General features: G+C 55.5%; 1 protein-coding gene across 6 annotated transcripts in view; it reads left to right on the top strand.

Moving 5' to 3' along the window:
- The first annotated feature begins 676 nt into the window (after positions 1-676).
- The window catches only part of TCF7 (transcription factor 7), a 38412-nt gene continuing 22549 nt past the window's right edge, over positions 677-16539 (top strand). For 2 of the 6 annotated variants that reach the window (XM_084886676.1, XM_084886672.1), the window contains exons 1-3: positions 681-1148; positions 1332-1398; positions 1949-2073. In XM_084886676.1, coding sequence (XP_084742802.1) covers positions 900-1148; positions 1332-1398; positions 1949-2073 — 441 coding nt within the window. In that variant the 5' untranslated portion in view covers positions 681-899. Of the gene's footprint in view, positions 1149-1331; positions 1399-1948; positions 2074-16539 lie in introns of all 6 variants that reach the window. The other 4 variants (XM_084886675.1, XM_084886677.1, XM_084886673.1 and 1 more) reach the window with 4 other exon arrangements.

Below are 16539 nucleotides of genomic sequence, written 5' to 3'. Positions count from 1 at the left end.
GGCCCCGTGTGCGCCGGGCTCGGGGTCAGCAGGCTCCACGGGAGCGAAACTTCTTCCCGCGCTGAGTTGCCTGGCAGCCCCCGACCGCTGGTTGAGGGCCTGGGACTGAGCTGGGACAGCCGGGGAGGGAGAGGGTGTGGCTGGAAGATCCCCATGGAGGCGGGGTAGCGGGGTCCTTCCTCCTAGTCCCGCTGCTGTGTTCGTGCCTCGGGGCCGCCACTCGGCCGAGAGGCCCTCACAGACGTGACGTAGGAGCCCCACATGTACCAGGCACTCAGTGAACGTGTGAAGGGCGCATGCTGTGTTCGCGCCGTGCGGGGACGGCCTCATGGGCTCAGGTTTGGAAAGTGGGCTTTGAGGAGGCCGGTTCCGGCCGGTGCGGGTGGGAGCACAGCCTGGGAGCAGCCCCAAGCTCCGGGACGTGCCCGAGCCCAAGCCCAGGACGCCCTGGGCACCGGACACAGACGCAGTGCACACTTTGGCTCCGGCTTTAAAGCCCCCGCAGTTTTTCCAGGGTGTCCGGCGCCTCGCTCGGGTTACCCCGGGGGAGCGAGCCCTTTAAGAATATACCCCTGGGCGCGTGCCGGCCTCTCCTGGGAGAGGAGGGGCGGGGCCGGGCGGGTTGGCCCCGCCCACCTCCGGGCCCCGCCCCCGGCGCCCCGCCCCGCCCCCCGCACTCCGCCGGCGGCGCCTTTGATGTTCCGACCCGCCAGCTCCCGAAGCGGCTGAGCCGGGCGCCCGCGCCCAGTGCCCCGCGCCCCGCGCCCCCAGCCCGCCCCGGCCGAGTCCGCCCGCGCGCCTCCCGCCGCGCTCCGGGCTCGTAGGTCGGGACTTCGGGCTCGCCGCTCCCGGGCCGGCTTCGCGCCCCGCACCTCGGCGCCCCGCGGGCGGAGCGCACCATGCCGCAGCTGGACTCCGGCGGGGGCGGCGCGGGCGGCGGCGACGACCTCGGCGCGCCCGACGAGCTGCTGGCCTTCCAAGACGAGGGCGAGGAGCAGGACAAGAGCCGCGACAGCGCCGCGGGCCCCGAGCGCGACCTGGCCGAGCTCAAGTCGTCGCTGGTCAATGAGTCCGAGGGCGCGGCGGGCGGCGCGGGGGTCCCGGGGGCCGGCGCCGGGGCCCGCGGCGAGGCCGAGGTCGGGGCCGAGGTGAGCGCCGGCCCCCGCCCCGCTCCTCCCCGCGCGCGGCCGCGGCCGGACTCGGGCTCTAGCGGACCCGCCTCTCCCTTCCGCGGCCCAGGGGGTCCCCATCCCTCAGAGCCCCTCTAGCCCCGGGCCCGGAGTCCCCAGCGTTTCCCGCGCCCCTCACGGCCTCTCTGGATTTCCCCGCAGGCTCTCGGGCGGGAACACACTTCGCAGAGACTTTTCCCTGACAAACTTCCAGAATCTCTGGAGGACGGTGAGTTTCTGCACGGCCCGGCTGCCCTCCCCCCGCCCCCCTCCCCCCGCCCCCCTCCCCCCGCCAAGGCCCAGGCCTCCGGGGGAGGGAGGGAGGGAGCGAACCTAGGGGGCGCCGCCCCCCCTTCTCCCTCCCCCCCCTCCCCAACTGCGGCTCCAGGAGGCGGTAAAACCGAGGGGGTGGGGAGAGTGGGGGGCGGGTTTCCCGGGCGCCTCCGGGCTCGAGTCACTTCCGGTGCCCTGACCTTTATATGAGTAAACAGACCCCCTTCATCTCCGCCTCCCCTGCTGCCCAGGTGACTGCCTAAGCCCCTGTCCTGGGGAGCAAGCGCTGGCCAAGGGTCCTTGGCCGCCTGGGGGGGCGGGGGTCCCGTGGGGGCCGCCTAGGGAAGGCCTGGACCTAAGAAACTTGGCAAAGGGCACCTCCATCCCTTTTCTTCTCACGAACTTGAAAGGGACCCTTGGCCATTCTTATTTTTCTCTCGAGAGCAGACAGCCTTCAGCCCTAGCTGCCCGGGCTGGCGTGTCTGACCCAGCTGTGGTTTTTCCAGGCCTGAAGGCCCCGGAGTGCGCCAGCAGCATGTACAAAGACACCGTCTACTCCGCCTTCAATCTGCTCATGCACTACCCGCCCCCCTCGGGAGCGGGGCAGCACCCCCAGCCGCAGCCCCCACTGGTAAGTGGCCCCACCCCAGCCGGGTGCCTGCGACCTCCTGGACCAGGTATGTGAGGCACGGGCAAGAGGTGACTTTCACTTACAACAAAATAGATACAGGAGGATTCTGTTCTGGTCTCTCTTCCATTCGTGCCCAGAAGGATGGGAGCCAGAGGAGAACTTTGCTGAAGGAAGGAGGGGTGGCCTCGGGGACGCCACTTCCCGCTGGCTGTTGACTTTTGTCTTTCCAGCTTGCTCACGAGCAGGTGTAGGCCTTATCCCGGTGCTTGGTGATGCTGGGGTGTAATCTTCTCACAGTCAATTTGAGCTGAGACCCATCCCCCTGACTCCTCAAGGTGGTGTGCATAGTGTGGTCTGAGCTGTGAGCTTTGTAGTTAGTCGCCCCCCCCTCCCCCAAACCCCCGGAAAGGCCGAAGCCTTGGTGCTGGGAGGAACTGGCAGGAAAGCTGGTGGGCTTCAGATTTCCCGGTTGTGGATCTCGACTTGCTCTGCCCTTACTGGCATGAGTGCACCTTGCAACAGAAGGAGCCTAAACACCGTGTGTGGAAAGTGAAGCTGGCTTGGTCTCAAACGCACCACGAGAGGGTTGTTGAGGTATTTCAAATCTGTAATGTTGATAAAGGGCCTGTTTGGTGAATTTGTAAATTAAGTGTGTTTACATACCCAGTGGTTTGAAAAGAGTTCATGATCATTACGAACCATGCTTTTCTGACCATTGGAGCAGATGATCTCAAGTGTGAAGAGCCTGTTCTGAGTGCTTTGGAGCAGTTAAGCTGCACTTAAAAAAAAAAAAATTCAGATTAGTGTTTCAGATTGTCCTCAGGTAGCCGAAGTTGGGGTGAGGTTAGAGCTCCTAGAGTACATGAAAGGTTTGGGGGACTGTCTTTGGCGGATGTTGGGTGCACAGTGTAGGTGGGTCCCATGATGGGGGTCGCCCAGAGGGAGGAGGGTGACTGCCTGGCTTGCTGATCCGGAGATGAGGGTTTCGTGCTGAAGGCAGTGGGAGGTGAGACTGAGGGTTCCCTCCAGAAACCCAGGATGGAAAACCTTGTAGACAGCCGACTCGGGAAGTGAGTTCCTTGCCCTTTGAACCCCTGTTTTCTCATCTATAGAAGGAACATGTGGGATGAGTGTTCTTTTTCTGCTCAGGGGTGGCTTTAGCTAGATGTTTGCTTCCTTTCAAGTCTAGCGGGGACGGGTGCTGACCACTGACCTTGCCACCTGATGCAGCAGCTCTCCTGAGAGACCTCTACCCCACAGGAGCAGATGCTTAACAAAGATGCTTTTGGGGTCCCTTAGAAGGAGCAAGCCCTTCGATTTGGGGCCAGGTTGACATAACCCATCGCTGCCATACCCCTGGCAGGTGAGTTGCTTGCTTGTATGGTCAGGGGGCTGGAGTCACTGTGATAACCGCGACTAGACAAAAAGCCTGGGCCCGAGAACAAGCCCAGCAGGGCAGGCTCCCCTCCTGCTTCTTGTGATCCCACATGGTACAAGGAGAAGCATGTTTCTGAGTTCCTTTCATGGCCTGGGCAGGTGGCGGGAGGGTGCCCAGAGCGGGAGGGCCTCGTTCTCTGCAGGGGTGTGACGATGAGGCCATTTGGTGTCCTTTAGTTCACAGTGGTCAAAGAGTAGGTGGACCCACAACCAACGCCAGCCTAAGGATGGGGGCGGGGTACACCACCACTCTCCTGGCCTGGATTTTTTTTTTCAACTCGGGATCCTTCTTAAGATACAGCAGATATATTTGTGTCATACCCTCTCCCATAAGGGCAGCCCCCCTGGTTCTCCTCCCCACTCAGCTGCTGCCTAGTTTCTGGGAACACAGGAGGAGGACAGGCTCTGGCACTGACTCTCAGTGCCCTGGTGCCAGCTGCTTCAGGGGGTGTGGGCAAGGACAGAGGCGAGGACCTCAGTAGGGGTGGCACTGTGTAAGGAAGATGTATGTGGATGTAGTGGAGCCTCTTTTAAGAAAACTTGATAGTCCTAGTCAGTTTGACCCAGAGGATATAAAGTGTCAGCCCACAGACCGAAGGGTCCTGGGTTCGATTCCAGTCAATAGCACAGAGCTCCCTTGAAGGGCACATGCGGGAGGCAACCGATAGTTGTGTCTCTCACATCGATGTTTGTCTCTCCTGCTCCCTTCCACTCTCTGAAAACTTGATAGTTACAAGCAAATAGCAAGTAAGAGTATTTATAAGCAAATTGCATTACTCAGAAGAATTGTACGGACATTTAAAATATGGTTTATTTTAAAAAGCAAAATTAATTGACCCTATGTTTTGGGAGCATGTTTATCATGTGACTCAAGGTTCATGTCTAGAATCAGAAAAATATTCTCTTCAAGTGGGTCAGGAGCCCCTTGCAGGGCCCTGAGGAAGAGCTGCCTTTGGAGGTTCTCTCCTAAGCGGTGCTTTCCTGAGCCCATCATCACGGCGCAGATGACAGGCTGCCCAGGCCCAGCCCGTGGGCTTTAGAACGAGGCTCCCGGCCCTTTGCCCGGCCCCCTCTGAGAGAGTGCAGGTGGTCAGCTGTTGTGCTGAGGAGCTCAAGACCAATCCCTTGACTTCTGAGACCCATGCCAGGGACCTTCTCTGCCCATGTCTAGATGGAATGTCCATGTGGCTACCACGTTGCGTACCTCAAAACAGGCAGACCGGAGCCTAGCCTGGAGGAATGGGCCAAGTAACCACCTCACGCTTAATTGCCACAGGGCAGAGGGAGATCGCGCCCCAAAACAAAGTTAGTTTCTCTTGGGTACGTGGGGTCTTGTAGACTCCGTTTGGGTAAGCGGAATTAGGTCAGAGTTTATTTCATGGCTGGTGTTTGTCAGGCATCTAATGCGGGTTTGCACAATTACTGGCCTAGAGCAGTAGCCACTCCTTACTTTGGTTTTATTTCCTCTGCTCTGAGACCTGGAGATGGGGGTGGAGGGCAGGGAGTGGGTCCTGGGCCGGAGTTTGAGGGGCTTCTGGGATGAGTAAGGCATCATTCCTGAGGGAAACACAGGCTTTTGAATGTACAGGACTTGTGGTCTGGTACAAATCCTCATCTCAAAAGAAATACGAAGCCACATTGTTCTGTGACCCCTTCCATGGGCTCCACTGAGGACCAGTGGCCTGGAAGGCTGATGAGCCTTTTGCTATTTTATTTTTTTTTAATATATATATATTTTATTGATTTTTTTTACAGAGAGGAAGGGAGAGGGATAGAGACCCAGAAACATCAATGAGAGAGAAACATCGACCAGCTGCCTCCTGCACACCCCTACTGGGATGTGCCCGCAACCAATGTACATGCTCCTGACAGGAATCAAACCTGGGACCCCTCAGTCTGCAGACCGACACTCTATCCACTGAGCCAAACCGGTTTTGGCAGCCTTTTACTATTTAGATGAACTGTCCAGCATGGGCAAATCCATAGGGACAGACAGTAAGTTAGTAGTTGGAGAAGAGGGTTGAGGATGGACTCTAATCGAATTTCTTTTTGGGGTGATGAGTATGTTCTGGAGTTAGATAGTGGACACAGTTGTACCACCATATGAATATACTGAAAGCCACTGAATTGTACACTTTTTAATGGTGAATATTATGGTACATGAATTACATCTCAGTACAGGGGGAAAAACATACACCTGAGGTTCTTGGCTCTCACAGGGACTCGGGACTGTTCCCCTCTGTCTGAGCACTGTAGCCTTCCTGGTACCGGGTGTGCCTCAAGCCAGGGAGTCAGGCATCAGCTTCTGGGTGGAGGAGCCCAGCGAGGCAGTGGACTCATGCTGGGGCTCCTGGCCAGGTGGCTCACATTCCCTGACTCCAAGGTCTGAGGTCCAGGTGGGGCTGTGCAGACAAGTCCCCAGGGAGCAGGAGGTGAGGGTGTGAGCAAGACAAGCATAGGAAGGAAGTGCTGCTGACACATGGCCAGCCTATCCAGGGGAGCTCTGCAGAGATGCACCCCTCAGCCCTCCACACCCCGCAGAGAGAGCAGCAGGGCTTGTTGGGGAGGGTTACTGATGGTCAATCACCAACTCTGGTTGGAGTGAAGCCTGTTAGAAGGGAGGCTGGCACTAGGCTGGGCACCTAGATGGGCCAGAACCAGCCTCTGCCTCTGGGAGCGCCTAGCCGAGGAGAGAAGACTCCCTTCTGGCTGGACAGTGCTGTCACAAAAGACCCAGCTGGGAGTGTCCTGGGCAGAGCTAGCGCAGGAGGAGGGTCTGCTAAGCAAATTCCTAAGGCATGCTTGTCCGACAGGTGAAGACAGAGACCTGGCAGGCACCTGGGATCCCCTCCAGATATCCCTGATTTCCCACTTCTCCACTTCAGTCACCACCCCCCAAGCCCAAGCATCTCCATCCCTCACCCAGATGGCAGTAGTAGCCCCCTCCAGGTTCCCTCTGCACCTACTACCCCCACCCTAACCCCTACCCTCACTGCCACTCCAGGCTCCACATAGCAGCCAAAGGAGTCATTTAAAAACATAAATCAACCCTAGCCGGTTTGCCTTAGTGGATAGAGTGTCTTCGGTCTGAGGACCAAAGGATTCTGGGTTTGATCCAGTCAAGGGCACGTGCTCCGGTTGCGGGCTTGATCCCCAGTAGGGGATATGGGGGAGGCAGCTAGTTCATGATTCTCATCATTGATGTTTCTATCTCTCTCTCCCTCTCTGAAATCAATAAAAGTCTAATTAAAAACCAACAACATAAATCAGATCCCATCTCCCACCTGATTAAACCCTGCAGTGGCTTCCCATTGCTTCTGGAATAAAGTCCAAACCTCTCACCACATCCTGAGTGCCTGGGTGGCCAGCACCTGACCACCCCCCTCATCAGCACCATACTCTTCTCTCCCTAAATAGCAGCCACTTCAGTGTCATGGTAAGTTTTAGAACCAATGAGAATCTTTTCCACCTCAGGACCTTTGCACTTGTCACCTCAGTTTGGAATTCTTTTGCAGCTCTTAACATAGCTACAACCTTTTCATTCCTCATTCATGGCTTAATTCAAAGGTCACCTCCTCAGAGAGACCTCCTTTGGTACCTTCTGTCATGGCTGCCTACCCTCACAGCCTCTCTGGCCAAAGTTGGCCCTGCTTTATATGTACTTGCCATGCTCGGACCAAAGATAGGTCATCCATCAAAAGTATCTCAGCCTGCTCTGGCCAGGTGGTTAATTGGATGGAGCATCATCCCATACACTAAAAGGCTGGGTGTTCTATTCCCAGTTAGGGCACATACCTGAGTTGCAGGTTCGATCCCTGTAAGAGTGCATATAATAGATGTTTCAATCTTTTCCTCTCACATCCATGTTTCTACCCTCCTCCCCTTCTCTTTAAAACCAATAAACATGTCCTCAGGTGAGGATAATAGAAAAAGGCGGGAGAAGTATCTCAGCCTTAGTGTCCTCATCTGCACATGGGAGTGGTAAGCCCTCCTCCCGACATTGGAGTGAGGTCAGGAGGCAGAAGTGCCAGGGAGGTGCCCAGGAAAGTGCTGGTGTGGCCTGGGCTTGTGACAGTGGGGGCAGGGGCATGAATGATGCTCTCTCCCTTGCTGTCCTGGCTCCTCTGGGGCTGTTGGGCTCAGTGGTAGCCCCATGTGGACTATTCTAGAGGGCTATATCTCCACTTTGGGCCACAGAGGCCAGGGGATCTGAACTCTGGGGCCAGCCCTAGGGTGGGGACACAGGTGCACAGGACCCCTCCTAACTGCTCTACCTCACCCAGGGTTCTTGGAAGGGGAAGTGCTATTCCTTGGCCAGAACAGGAGCCACTCAGCTTATTCTGAGAATCCTCTCCCACCCCACGTACTTATCTGAAAGAGTCCCCTTTCCTCAGCCATACAGAACTCCTTTACACAGTATGATAGGGGCTTAAGCTATTTTGTAAGAAAAAAAAGGAAGAGACTAGCCTCTGAACCATTCTGAGACCTTTTCTCAAGTCACCCCTGCATGCAGCCCTTGTGCCTTGCCGCGATGCTTCCTTTGGTGTGGGGGTGCATGTGTGCAGGCCCCCTGACAGTGCCATGTTCAGCATCTTCACTTGTTTATCTCGAATGTTGACTCTCTCCCTCTTGTGGCCTCCAGTTTGCTCGCAGGTTGGGAAATGTTGCTTTGTAGAAATCTCTCCTTAGTGGCTATTTTATTTTCCTGGAGCACAGTATCCAAGGAGAATTAGGGGACCAAGAGCGAGGAAGAATCTGGCATTTGCTTCCCTGTAGCCCCAGTTTACTTTGGGGTCCTTGCAGGGCCTGAACGTACATGGCTAATGTGGACTTTTCTCTCTCATCATTCATTTAATAGATGTGTCGTGTGCATTGGGACTTAGAAGTTATTTTGACTTGCATTCTTTCATGACTTGGAAGGCCATGTGGTGTTGCTGTGGTATTTGGGAAATCTGTAGCACCCCCTCAGCTGCTCCCGCAATCGGACTTTGCTTTCAAGGGTTCTCCCTTGATGCCTCTCAGGACCAGGAAGGACCATCCTGCAGACCCTGCCCCACCCTGTTCCCAGGGACAGCAGTTCTAGGGCTGCCCTCTAGCTCATCGAAGTGGAAAGGCTAACAGAGAGCCCTGGGTTGGTTGCCAGGACCCAGGTATTTTTCCTGCATCCTTACCACAGTTTCACCAAATCAGTTTCCACAGCCAGCAAATAGAGACATTCGTACCAGCCCTGTCCACCTCCCCGGTGCCCAGAGGCTCGGATGTGAGTGGGTCTGAAGGGAGGTCTTGGTGATCCCCTCCCAGAAGCTGCCAGCAGACCATGCCTCCTGGGCCTCCTGAGACTCCCATGCTCTGTCCCTGCGGAAAGGAGATTTAGTTGAGCTGTGAGAATGGGCTCCAGGGGCACTGGCCTCAAGTCATTTAACTGCTGACGTCTGGCAGGATCAGGATGGACATAGAGCCACATGGTGAGATAGGGGGGCCTTCTTAGGCAGCTGCGGTCCTGAAGACTTACAGTCACACTCTCTCATACCTTGTGACTGGCTGCTTCCTGCCACTGTGTACAAACAAGACTCTGTTGGAGGAAACAGGTGTTTTATCAGGTCACAGGGCCTCCCTCCCCCAACGGTAAAGTGCCCAGATCCTCCGGTAACAACCCTTCTTCTGCAGGTGGGAACAGTAAGACCAGGTCAGGGAAGGCCCCTTAGGAGAGTGGAAGGGAAGGCAGTGATTCTGGAAGACCCACCCTCAAATATATCTGCCACTTCTTGGCCGAGTGGCCTTGGGTAAGTTACTTAACCCCTCTGGATCTTAGGTTCCTCATCTAAAATTGAGGATAATGAGAGTTCCTACCTCCATGGGTTTCTGTGGAATGGATTGCGATAGTGTATGTTAGATCCCTAGCACATAGTAGATGCTTCATGAGTGGAAGCCGCTGTGGGAGGGACTGTTAACACTGTGATAATGACCCTTGTGTAGGACACTGAGCACCCCTGAAGCTGAGGCTGGGCTGGAGTCGTGATGCTCTCCCTCAGCTCAGCAGCCAGCTCGCCTGGGGCAGTGCAAAGAGGACAGCTGTTCTGGCCCTCGAGCCCTCAGCTGGATCTAGAATCCTGGGCCGAGACCCCGATGGCAGTTACTGAACCACCTGCTCCTACCCCACCCCCACCCCTGCTTGTATACTTGGCCTTGTCTCAACACTGAGAGGACAGCTGCCTCTGCCCTCCCAGAGCTCGGTCCTGGCAAGGCCAAGAGACTCTCCTGTGGGCTCACAGTCAGCTTTGAGGTTCTGCCTGAGTTGGTAAAGGGCACCGAGGAGGGAGAGAGGCCAGTGGGGGCAGCCCGGGAGGCCAGGAACCTGCATAGTTGAGAGTGAGAGAACACTCAAGGTTTGGGGACACAGCTTGTGCATAGGTGTGAGAGAGAAATTTGTATTTTCTTGACCAAAGCCCAGGTCTGTGGAGGCCATGAGAAGAGAAACAGGGCTGATACTGATGGCCCAGCATATGACCTTGATGCCCAGGCAGTGCTGGTTCCAGAGCCTGGGAGTGCCTAGTGGGCACATGTGGCAGCACAAAGGTCAGGATGTTGGTAGGTGCAGGGTAGTTGAGGTGCGAGCAGGGCCTGGGGAGGGGTGGGCTTTGGGGAGGCCCAAGAGTGCTGGCACATGCAAGGCAAGAGTACCTCAGAAGTGGAAGTTTCCATTTAGTGTTATTGTGTTTGACTCTCAGTCTCTCCAAGGTCATGAGTTGAGGGTTTTGGCCCCCTGTTTACTAAAGGGAACCGAACCTCAGAGGTTAGGTCCCACCCATCAGTGATTCAGCCAGGGTGTGGAGAGCACCTCTCATCAGCATTGTCTCTAGCAGGACTCTGAGGTTCCAGGAGTCTGAGAAGGGGACTCTCTGAGAACCAGGACATTTGTTAGCTTCTTCCTTCAGGCAGTTTGCTGCCTCAGCTCACAGACCTATGATGCTTGGGGTTTGGGCATGGGTGCCACCTCCCGTCCTAAAAGGTGTAGTCCATGTCATCCTTCGCATGCATGAAGTCTCTGAGCTGCAGCGGGGTGGGTTTGTCATGGTCAGAGGACATGGCCCCTTCTTGGCTCAGTCCCCTGATGGGTGAAGAGACTGTCCCTTACTGGGTGGAGCTGAGATGCACATGAGTCTGGTCCTCTGGGGAGGCTGCCTGTGGAGCCTGTCCCACCCATTGAGACTGCCTGCCTGGGCTGTGTCAGTAGACAGGGCCTTAATGCCCAGAGGGAGACTGGTGACACAGAGCCTTCACACTGTGGCGGACTTCTACAGCTAGAGCTCCCCGGAGGTCAGAGGAAGGGGATGTTCTGCCAAATAAGTTTCCCCCTGCCCCTTTACCCCTCCCATTAAAACAACCAACTCTTTCTCCCTCCAAGGACAGGAGAGCTGTCGGGGCCCCACTATCTGCTTCCAAATGATGGGTATACAACTGTGGCTGTAGGCATGGGTGGGCAAGCTGTGGCCCCAGGGAACAGTGGGCTGGCCCCTCCTAGAAAGCCCCGTTTACCCATGAGGCCAGGGGGCTGTGATGAGTAAGGAAGCCAGAGGAGTAGAGCAGCTCCTCTCATGGCTATATGAGCTCAGGCAAATCTGTTAACCTCTCTATGTCTCAGTTTCTTCTTCTAAAATGGGGGGAGGGGATCCCTGGCCCTGGCTGATGTCTGAGCTTCGGATAAGTATTGGCTGGAGAGGCCTGCTGGATGAGTGGGCTATTGTAAGGATTGATCCAGGGCCAGCCTCCCCATCAGACAAGAAGGGATTGTGGGGAGGGAGATACAGGTGACGAGAGCCCAGGCTTCGGGTATTCTGACTAACTCTGACCTGGCTGTGGTGGCAGCAGGCCCAGCCTCCCAGTCTGCTGGGCCGCCATCTGAAACGCATTACTGATGCTTTGTAAACTCTACATCATTCGGCCACATGAAAGCCTGGAATCTAAAAATAGGCACTCCCACAAGACGCCCCGCATTGGTGAGGCTCAGCTGACCTCTGCACGAACACCCACCACCGGGCCACCTCCCTTGCCAGGGAGCCCCAAGTGACAGGACCACACCCACCACCCTCCCTGCGTGGGCAGCCACTGCCTGGGGCCACTTCATCTGGGTGCAGATCTCATCCAGCTGGTCAAAGCTTCAAGCCCCAAGGCCTCACCCAGGGCAGAGTGTCTGAAAGAGCCAGCGAGGAAGCGGTTGAGAGTGTGCTGGTGGCCCTAAGACCCCTTCCTCAGTGCCGTACATGCCTGGAGTGTCCATGGGAAAGTTAATGGTGAAGCCATTGGAACCATCTTACAGATGAGAACACAGGGTCCTGTGGAGGGAGAACACAGAAGGGGGGCCTTGGCCACTGTCAGACGGTGGACAGGAGGGCCGCTGGCTGCTGTGCTGGTGTGAGAAGGGCGGGGGCCTGCCCCGGGTCCTGTGGCGGCAGCGGAGAGCCTGCTGCAGCAGGAACGAGAGCGGCCGTGGTTCACCAGGCTGCTGGGCTTGACTCTTTGCCCTGCTTTCTGTGGGTTCCCTTTCCCTATAGTCTCCATGACCAACTGCAAACCACTCTTTTCCCTAAAAATAAACATGCTTATGGGATTGGGGGAAGCTTTGTAACTATCAAAGGAAATAATAGGGTGTTTAAGAAAATTACATTGCGTTTTAAATAACCAGCATGAAAGTCATTAAGTTTGAAGTTTCATTCAAATCATATGGCTGTGTGGCTGGCCCTGTGGCCAGGCAGGCAGAGGGTGGGTGGGCCCGGGCCCTCAGAGATGCTGAGCGGCAGCCTGTGGAGAGTTTTGCAGTAGCAGCAGCAGTGAGGTCTCCGATGGGATAAGCTAGCTGAGGGTCCAGGCGGCGTGGCCACTGCTTGTGTGCCAGGCTGTGGCCACCACCCTAGAGCTTGCTGGCTGGCTTTGAATCAGGGTGCAGCCCAGGAACCACCCAGCTGTGGTGGGCAACCCCATGGGTGGGGCTAGGGGGTGACCGCAATCCACAGGGTGTGGGAACAGATGAAGCTGGGATTGCTTAGGCTACAGGGATTGATGTCAGTGACGAGCTGGGGGCTTCAGGGAAGATGGTTTGAATTAGCCTTTGGCAAAGGCTAGAGGAGGTCTACAGGCCTGGGCCACATCTGTCCTCTTCACTGATGCAATCTCAGTGCCTTGCATAGTAGGTGTTTGCAAACAGTTGTTGAAAGAATAATAATAGCAATAATGCCAGGTTTGTACCAGGGGTTTTAATTCCAATATCAAGATCCTTGCAAGAAGCCAAGAAATTAGATACTATTATTGCTCTTATTTTGCAGATAGGGAAACTGAGCTCAGAGTGGTTACGATCATGCAAGTACCTGGCAGATCAGGACTTGGACTCCGGTCTGTTTTATCTCAAAGCCCATGGTCCTCGCTGCCCTGCCCCTGTGCTATTGAATGTGTGGAGATGGGGCATTGCAGGCCAAGAAGCTGAGTGTTTTCCTTACTCGTTTGGGTTCATGTGTGGGATCCAGCTGGATTCCTCTGGCCCCAAGGAAAGATTGGTCTTCATTGCCCCGCTGCAGGTGACCTCACAGCTCTGGGCTGGGGTCAGGGCTGGACCCTTTCCTCCTCAGATGCCTGGCAGGGTCAGGGCTCCCAGGGGCAAAGAGGTTGTATTTCTTGGTTAGAGGCAGGAGCACTGGGCTTCCAAAATAAGTGCTACCTGGAAAAGGGTTTATAAATGACATTTAAAATTGAATCAGGTTTGATGCATGACATAGGCTCAGAGCTCATTGCTGGGCTTCTCTGGGCCCAGGCGCCGTCCTCTGTGTGGTCTGGAGCTAGGCTGGAGGGTTTCCTAGACCCTGAGTCACTGAGAATGGCTGGACTGAGGAAGTTGAGGGCATCCTTGAATGTGCCCCCCCAGCGTCAGTGGGAAAGCTTTTGTGAACCAGAGCCAACTGCCAGCCCTGAACCAGAGGCATTTTGAGAGCAGTTTTTTCTATTGCTACCATCCTCTGCTTAGCCAGTCAGGAGCTCAGCAGTCTGAGCTGATAGCAATCAGGCAATAATCCAAAGGAAATAGAGGGCCAGCGGCCCCAGCCTGGCACAAAGGCTGGCTTTCCTGAAAAGCCTTGGTCCAGGGACGTGCTTGCGTTTGTCATTATTAACTCCCTTAATCCTGACATCAATCCAGTGAGGTATAGCGATGGCACAGTTGGGGACCTGAGGCAGGGAGAGACTTGCACTTTGTAAATGCTGAAAGAGGGATTTAAACCCAGGCATCCACTTGTTTTTACTGCCCTTAACTGCCATGCTTCCTTGCTTCTTAGACAATTTATCTCTCCACTCAGTTTTTTAAAAATTAGTTTATAGTTACAGCTGGGTCTCCTTGGCACCACCCGTTCCATCCCTCCCCACACAACACCCCCAGCAATTTGGCATTTCACCCTCTCCCCTGTATTTTTATACTGTTACACTCAGGTGTGCATCTGTAAGAGCTGCTTGGTGTGGTTTGGGAACCCCTAACTCAACCACAGGAGGCCCTGTGGCAGTTGGCAGCTCTGCCTTCCTCTCCCATTCACACTGGGCAGGAGGGGTTTGGGTGGCAGCACTGGGGCCTGAAGCCTCCAGCAGCTTCTTTCCTTTTCTTGCTTGCATTCCCTTCTGCTGAGTCCAGGCAGAGCCTTAACCGGCAATAGTTAGACCTGAGTGAGTTTCCTGCCTGTGGCCCAAGGCAGAACTGTCCTGGGACTAGTACAGGCCAGGCAACTCAGACACCCTTGCTCCTCAGAAGCTGGCTGGAATGAATCTGGCTAGAGATACAGTGCCAAGGCTGGAGATGAGATCTCCAAGTCTGTCCCTTCCACTTTCGAGCCATTGCTGACCATCAGCCTCCGAGTTTCTGGGCCTGGCTAAGGCTCTCCTGGCTCTCACTCCTAGGCAGCACACTTACTCTTCTAGATAAGCCCTATGGAGACACACCCCAGTGGCTATTCGACCCCCTCCTGGCATGTGGAGGAGGAGAGCAACAGCCAGACCCTGAGGAAGGATAACCTCTCAATTTTCCTTTAGTCCTTTATAATAGAACCAAAATCATTCAAGGACAGGGTCATAGCACCCTTCACAAAAGGCTCGGTGGAGGTCAGAGCCAAGCTGCCAGTTAGTTTGTTCCAAGAAAGGTTCTTGACAAGGAGTTGCTGGCAGAATTGGTGGTCCCAGTTTCCCAGTGGGCTAGAGACCCAGTGTGGGGGAGAGAGGAATTTGGGAACCACGGGCTCCTTGGGCTCCATGTTGGCACACTACCAGCTAATCTGTGAGGTCTGTTGCCGGGTGGTAAAGAACTTTGGCCAGGAACCACAAAAGGCTGAATTCAAATCTAGATCTATCACTACTTGCTGAGACCTCGGCAAATTGTCGAACCTCTCTGGGTTTCCCTTTCCCCACCTGCAAAATCTGCACAGTCACCAAGTGGTTGGGAAGACTGGTGGGACTCTGGCGGGGAACAGAACTCTGCAAGGTGCTAACTAGGCACACAGTCAGCTTTTAGTAGTGTGGGCTGCCATTTCTAAGCCTATGCCTCTGTTGGTTTCTTCCTGCCTTTTCTACAAAGCCTTATGGTTTTGCTCCCAGGGGACCAAAATCTCTGAGCTCCTCAAATGCCTCCTTCCCCAGAGCCTTGATATACCTTCTGCCAAAGACAGGCTGAGCTCTTTGGTTGTGTCCTGGCCTGCTTCGGCCCACGGCGGGCTCTTGGATGACTGGGCAACGACCCAGTGAGCGACTACCTGGGGCTGCTGCAGAGTCCCCAGACAGTGTGTCTGTAGCATCAGCTAACAGCTCGGCTGCAGCAGCTCCCGGAAGCTTGTATTTTCCTCTAAAAACATCCTGTCCTGAGGGGCGTTCACCTCAACGAGGAGGAAGGAAAACAAACGAATGCATAGAAACCGCTGGAGGCTGTGGGCCAGGCCACTCAGCTCAGGAGGCTCAGCTAGCTCGGAGGGTGCCTCGGCTGGGCTGGGTCTAGAGCAGGCCTGTGGTTTGCCAAAGCTGCATGCAGGGACCCAGTCCTCACCTCTGCTGTGGCAGGGCCCCCTTATCTGATGTCGAGGCCAGGCAGCTGGTGGACTGGTCACACGCACCTGGCAGGGCACTGTGCAACCATGGCAACAGTCCGGTGCTAGCAGGCAGGACCAAGCCTCCTGGTCCACGAGGGTGTGGCCCAGCCAACCTCCAGCCCTGTTGCTCCACAGACAATTCGGCCACGGCTCTGTGGTCTGGGGTGGGCGTCTGGCACAAGACATCCAGTATGCTGTGGGAGGGGAGCTTTCGGGCTGGAGAGCACCATGTCCTCAGCAGCAGGGCTCAGAGCGGAGGCTGAGGATAAAAGGCACAAGCCCAGCTGGGGGTGTATCTGCAGAGGTGGGGTCTGGAGGAGTCCACAAATTGAGGCTCACTTGATATGCAGGAGCAGTCCCCTTTGGAAGATTTTGGGGTACCTGCCTCCCTCTGAGAAGTGCATTCTCTTGTTCCCAGGACTTGGGGGAGCTTCTCACTCAGCAACCGGCCAAAATCCTTAGCATTTAGTTTAGGCACCAGTGGCACTGGACAGTGGACCACAGCTCCAGACACAAAGTCTGAGGGAGCTCTGGGGCTGCCTGGAGTTGGGAGAGGAGTCCAGAAGAACTGATCGAGGCCTGAGTAATAGATGCTCACAGCCAGGCTATGGATGGAGTCTGGCTCAGAGCTGACAAGCCTGGCTCCTGGCAAGGTAGGGAACTGGAGGGGGCCTTTTGAGTAGGGCTACTATGATAGAACCAAAATCATTAGGGAGTTGGGCCAAGGAATTGAAACCCAGGCTACAGTATGCTCCCCCAAGTCGTGTGTCCTGGCATGGGCCTGGGTGTCTGAGAGGAAGGGATACTTTTTCTAATTAGCACAAAGGTACCATTTGAACTAGTGGTGGCCCTGGCTCTGTCTGGTCATTCTGGTTCCCAGAGGTATTGCAGGCAGGCAGAAGTCAGGGTAGGAGGAGGTTCAGGG

The sequence above is a fragment of the Pipistrellus hanaki genome (genome assembly GCF_964339955.1).
Source record: "Pipistrellus hanaki genome assembly, chromosome: 5".
In the NCBI taxonomy this organism is placed as follows: Eukaryota; Metazoa; Chordata; class Mammalia; order Chiroptera; family Vespertilionidae; genus Pipistrellus; species Pipistrellus hanaki.
This window is presented reverse-complemented; position numbering and strand designations above follow the sequence as displayed.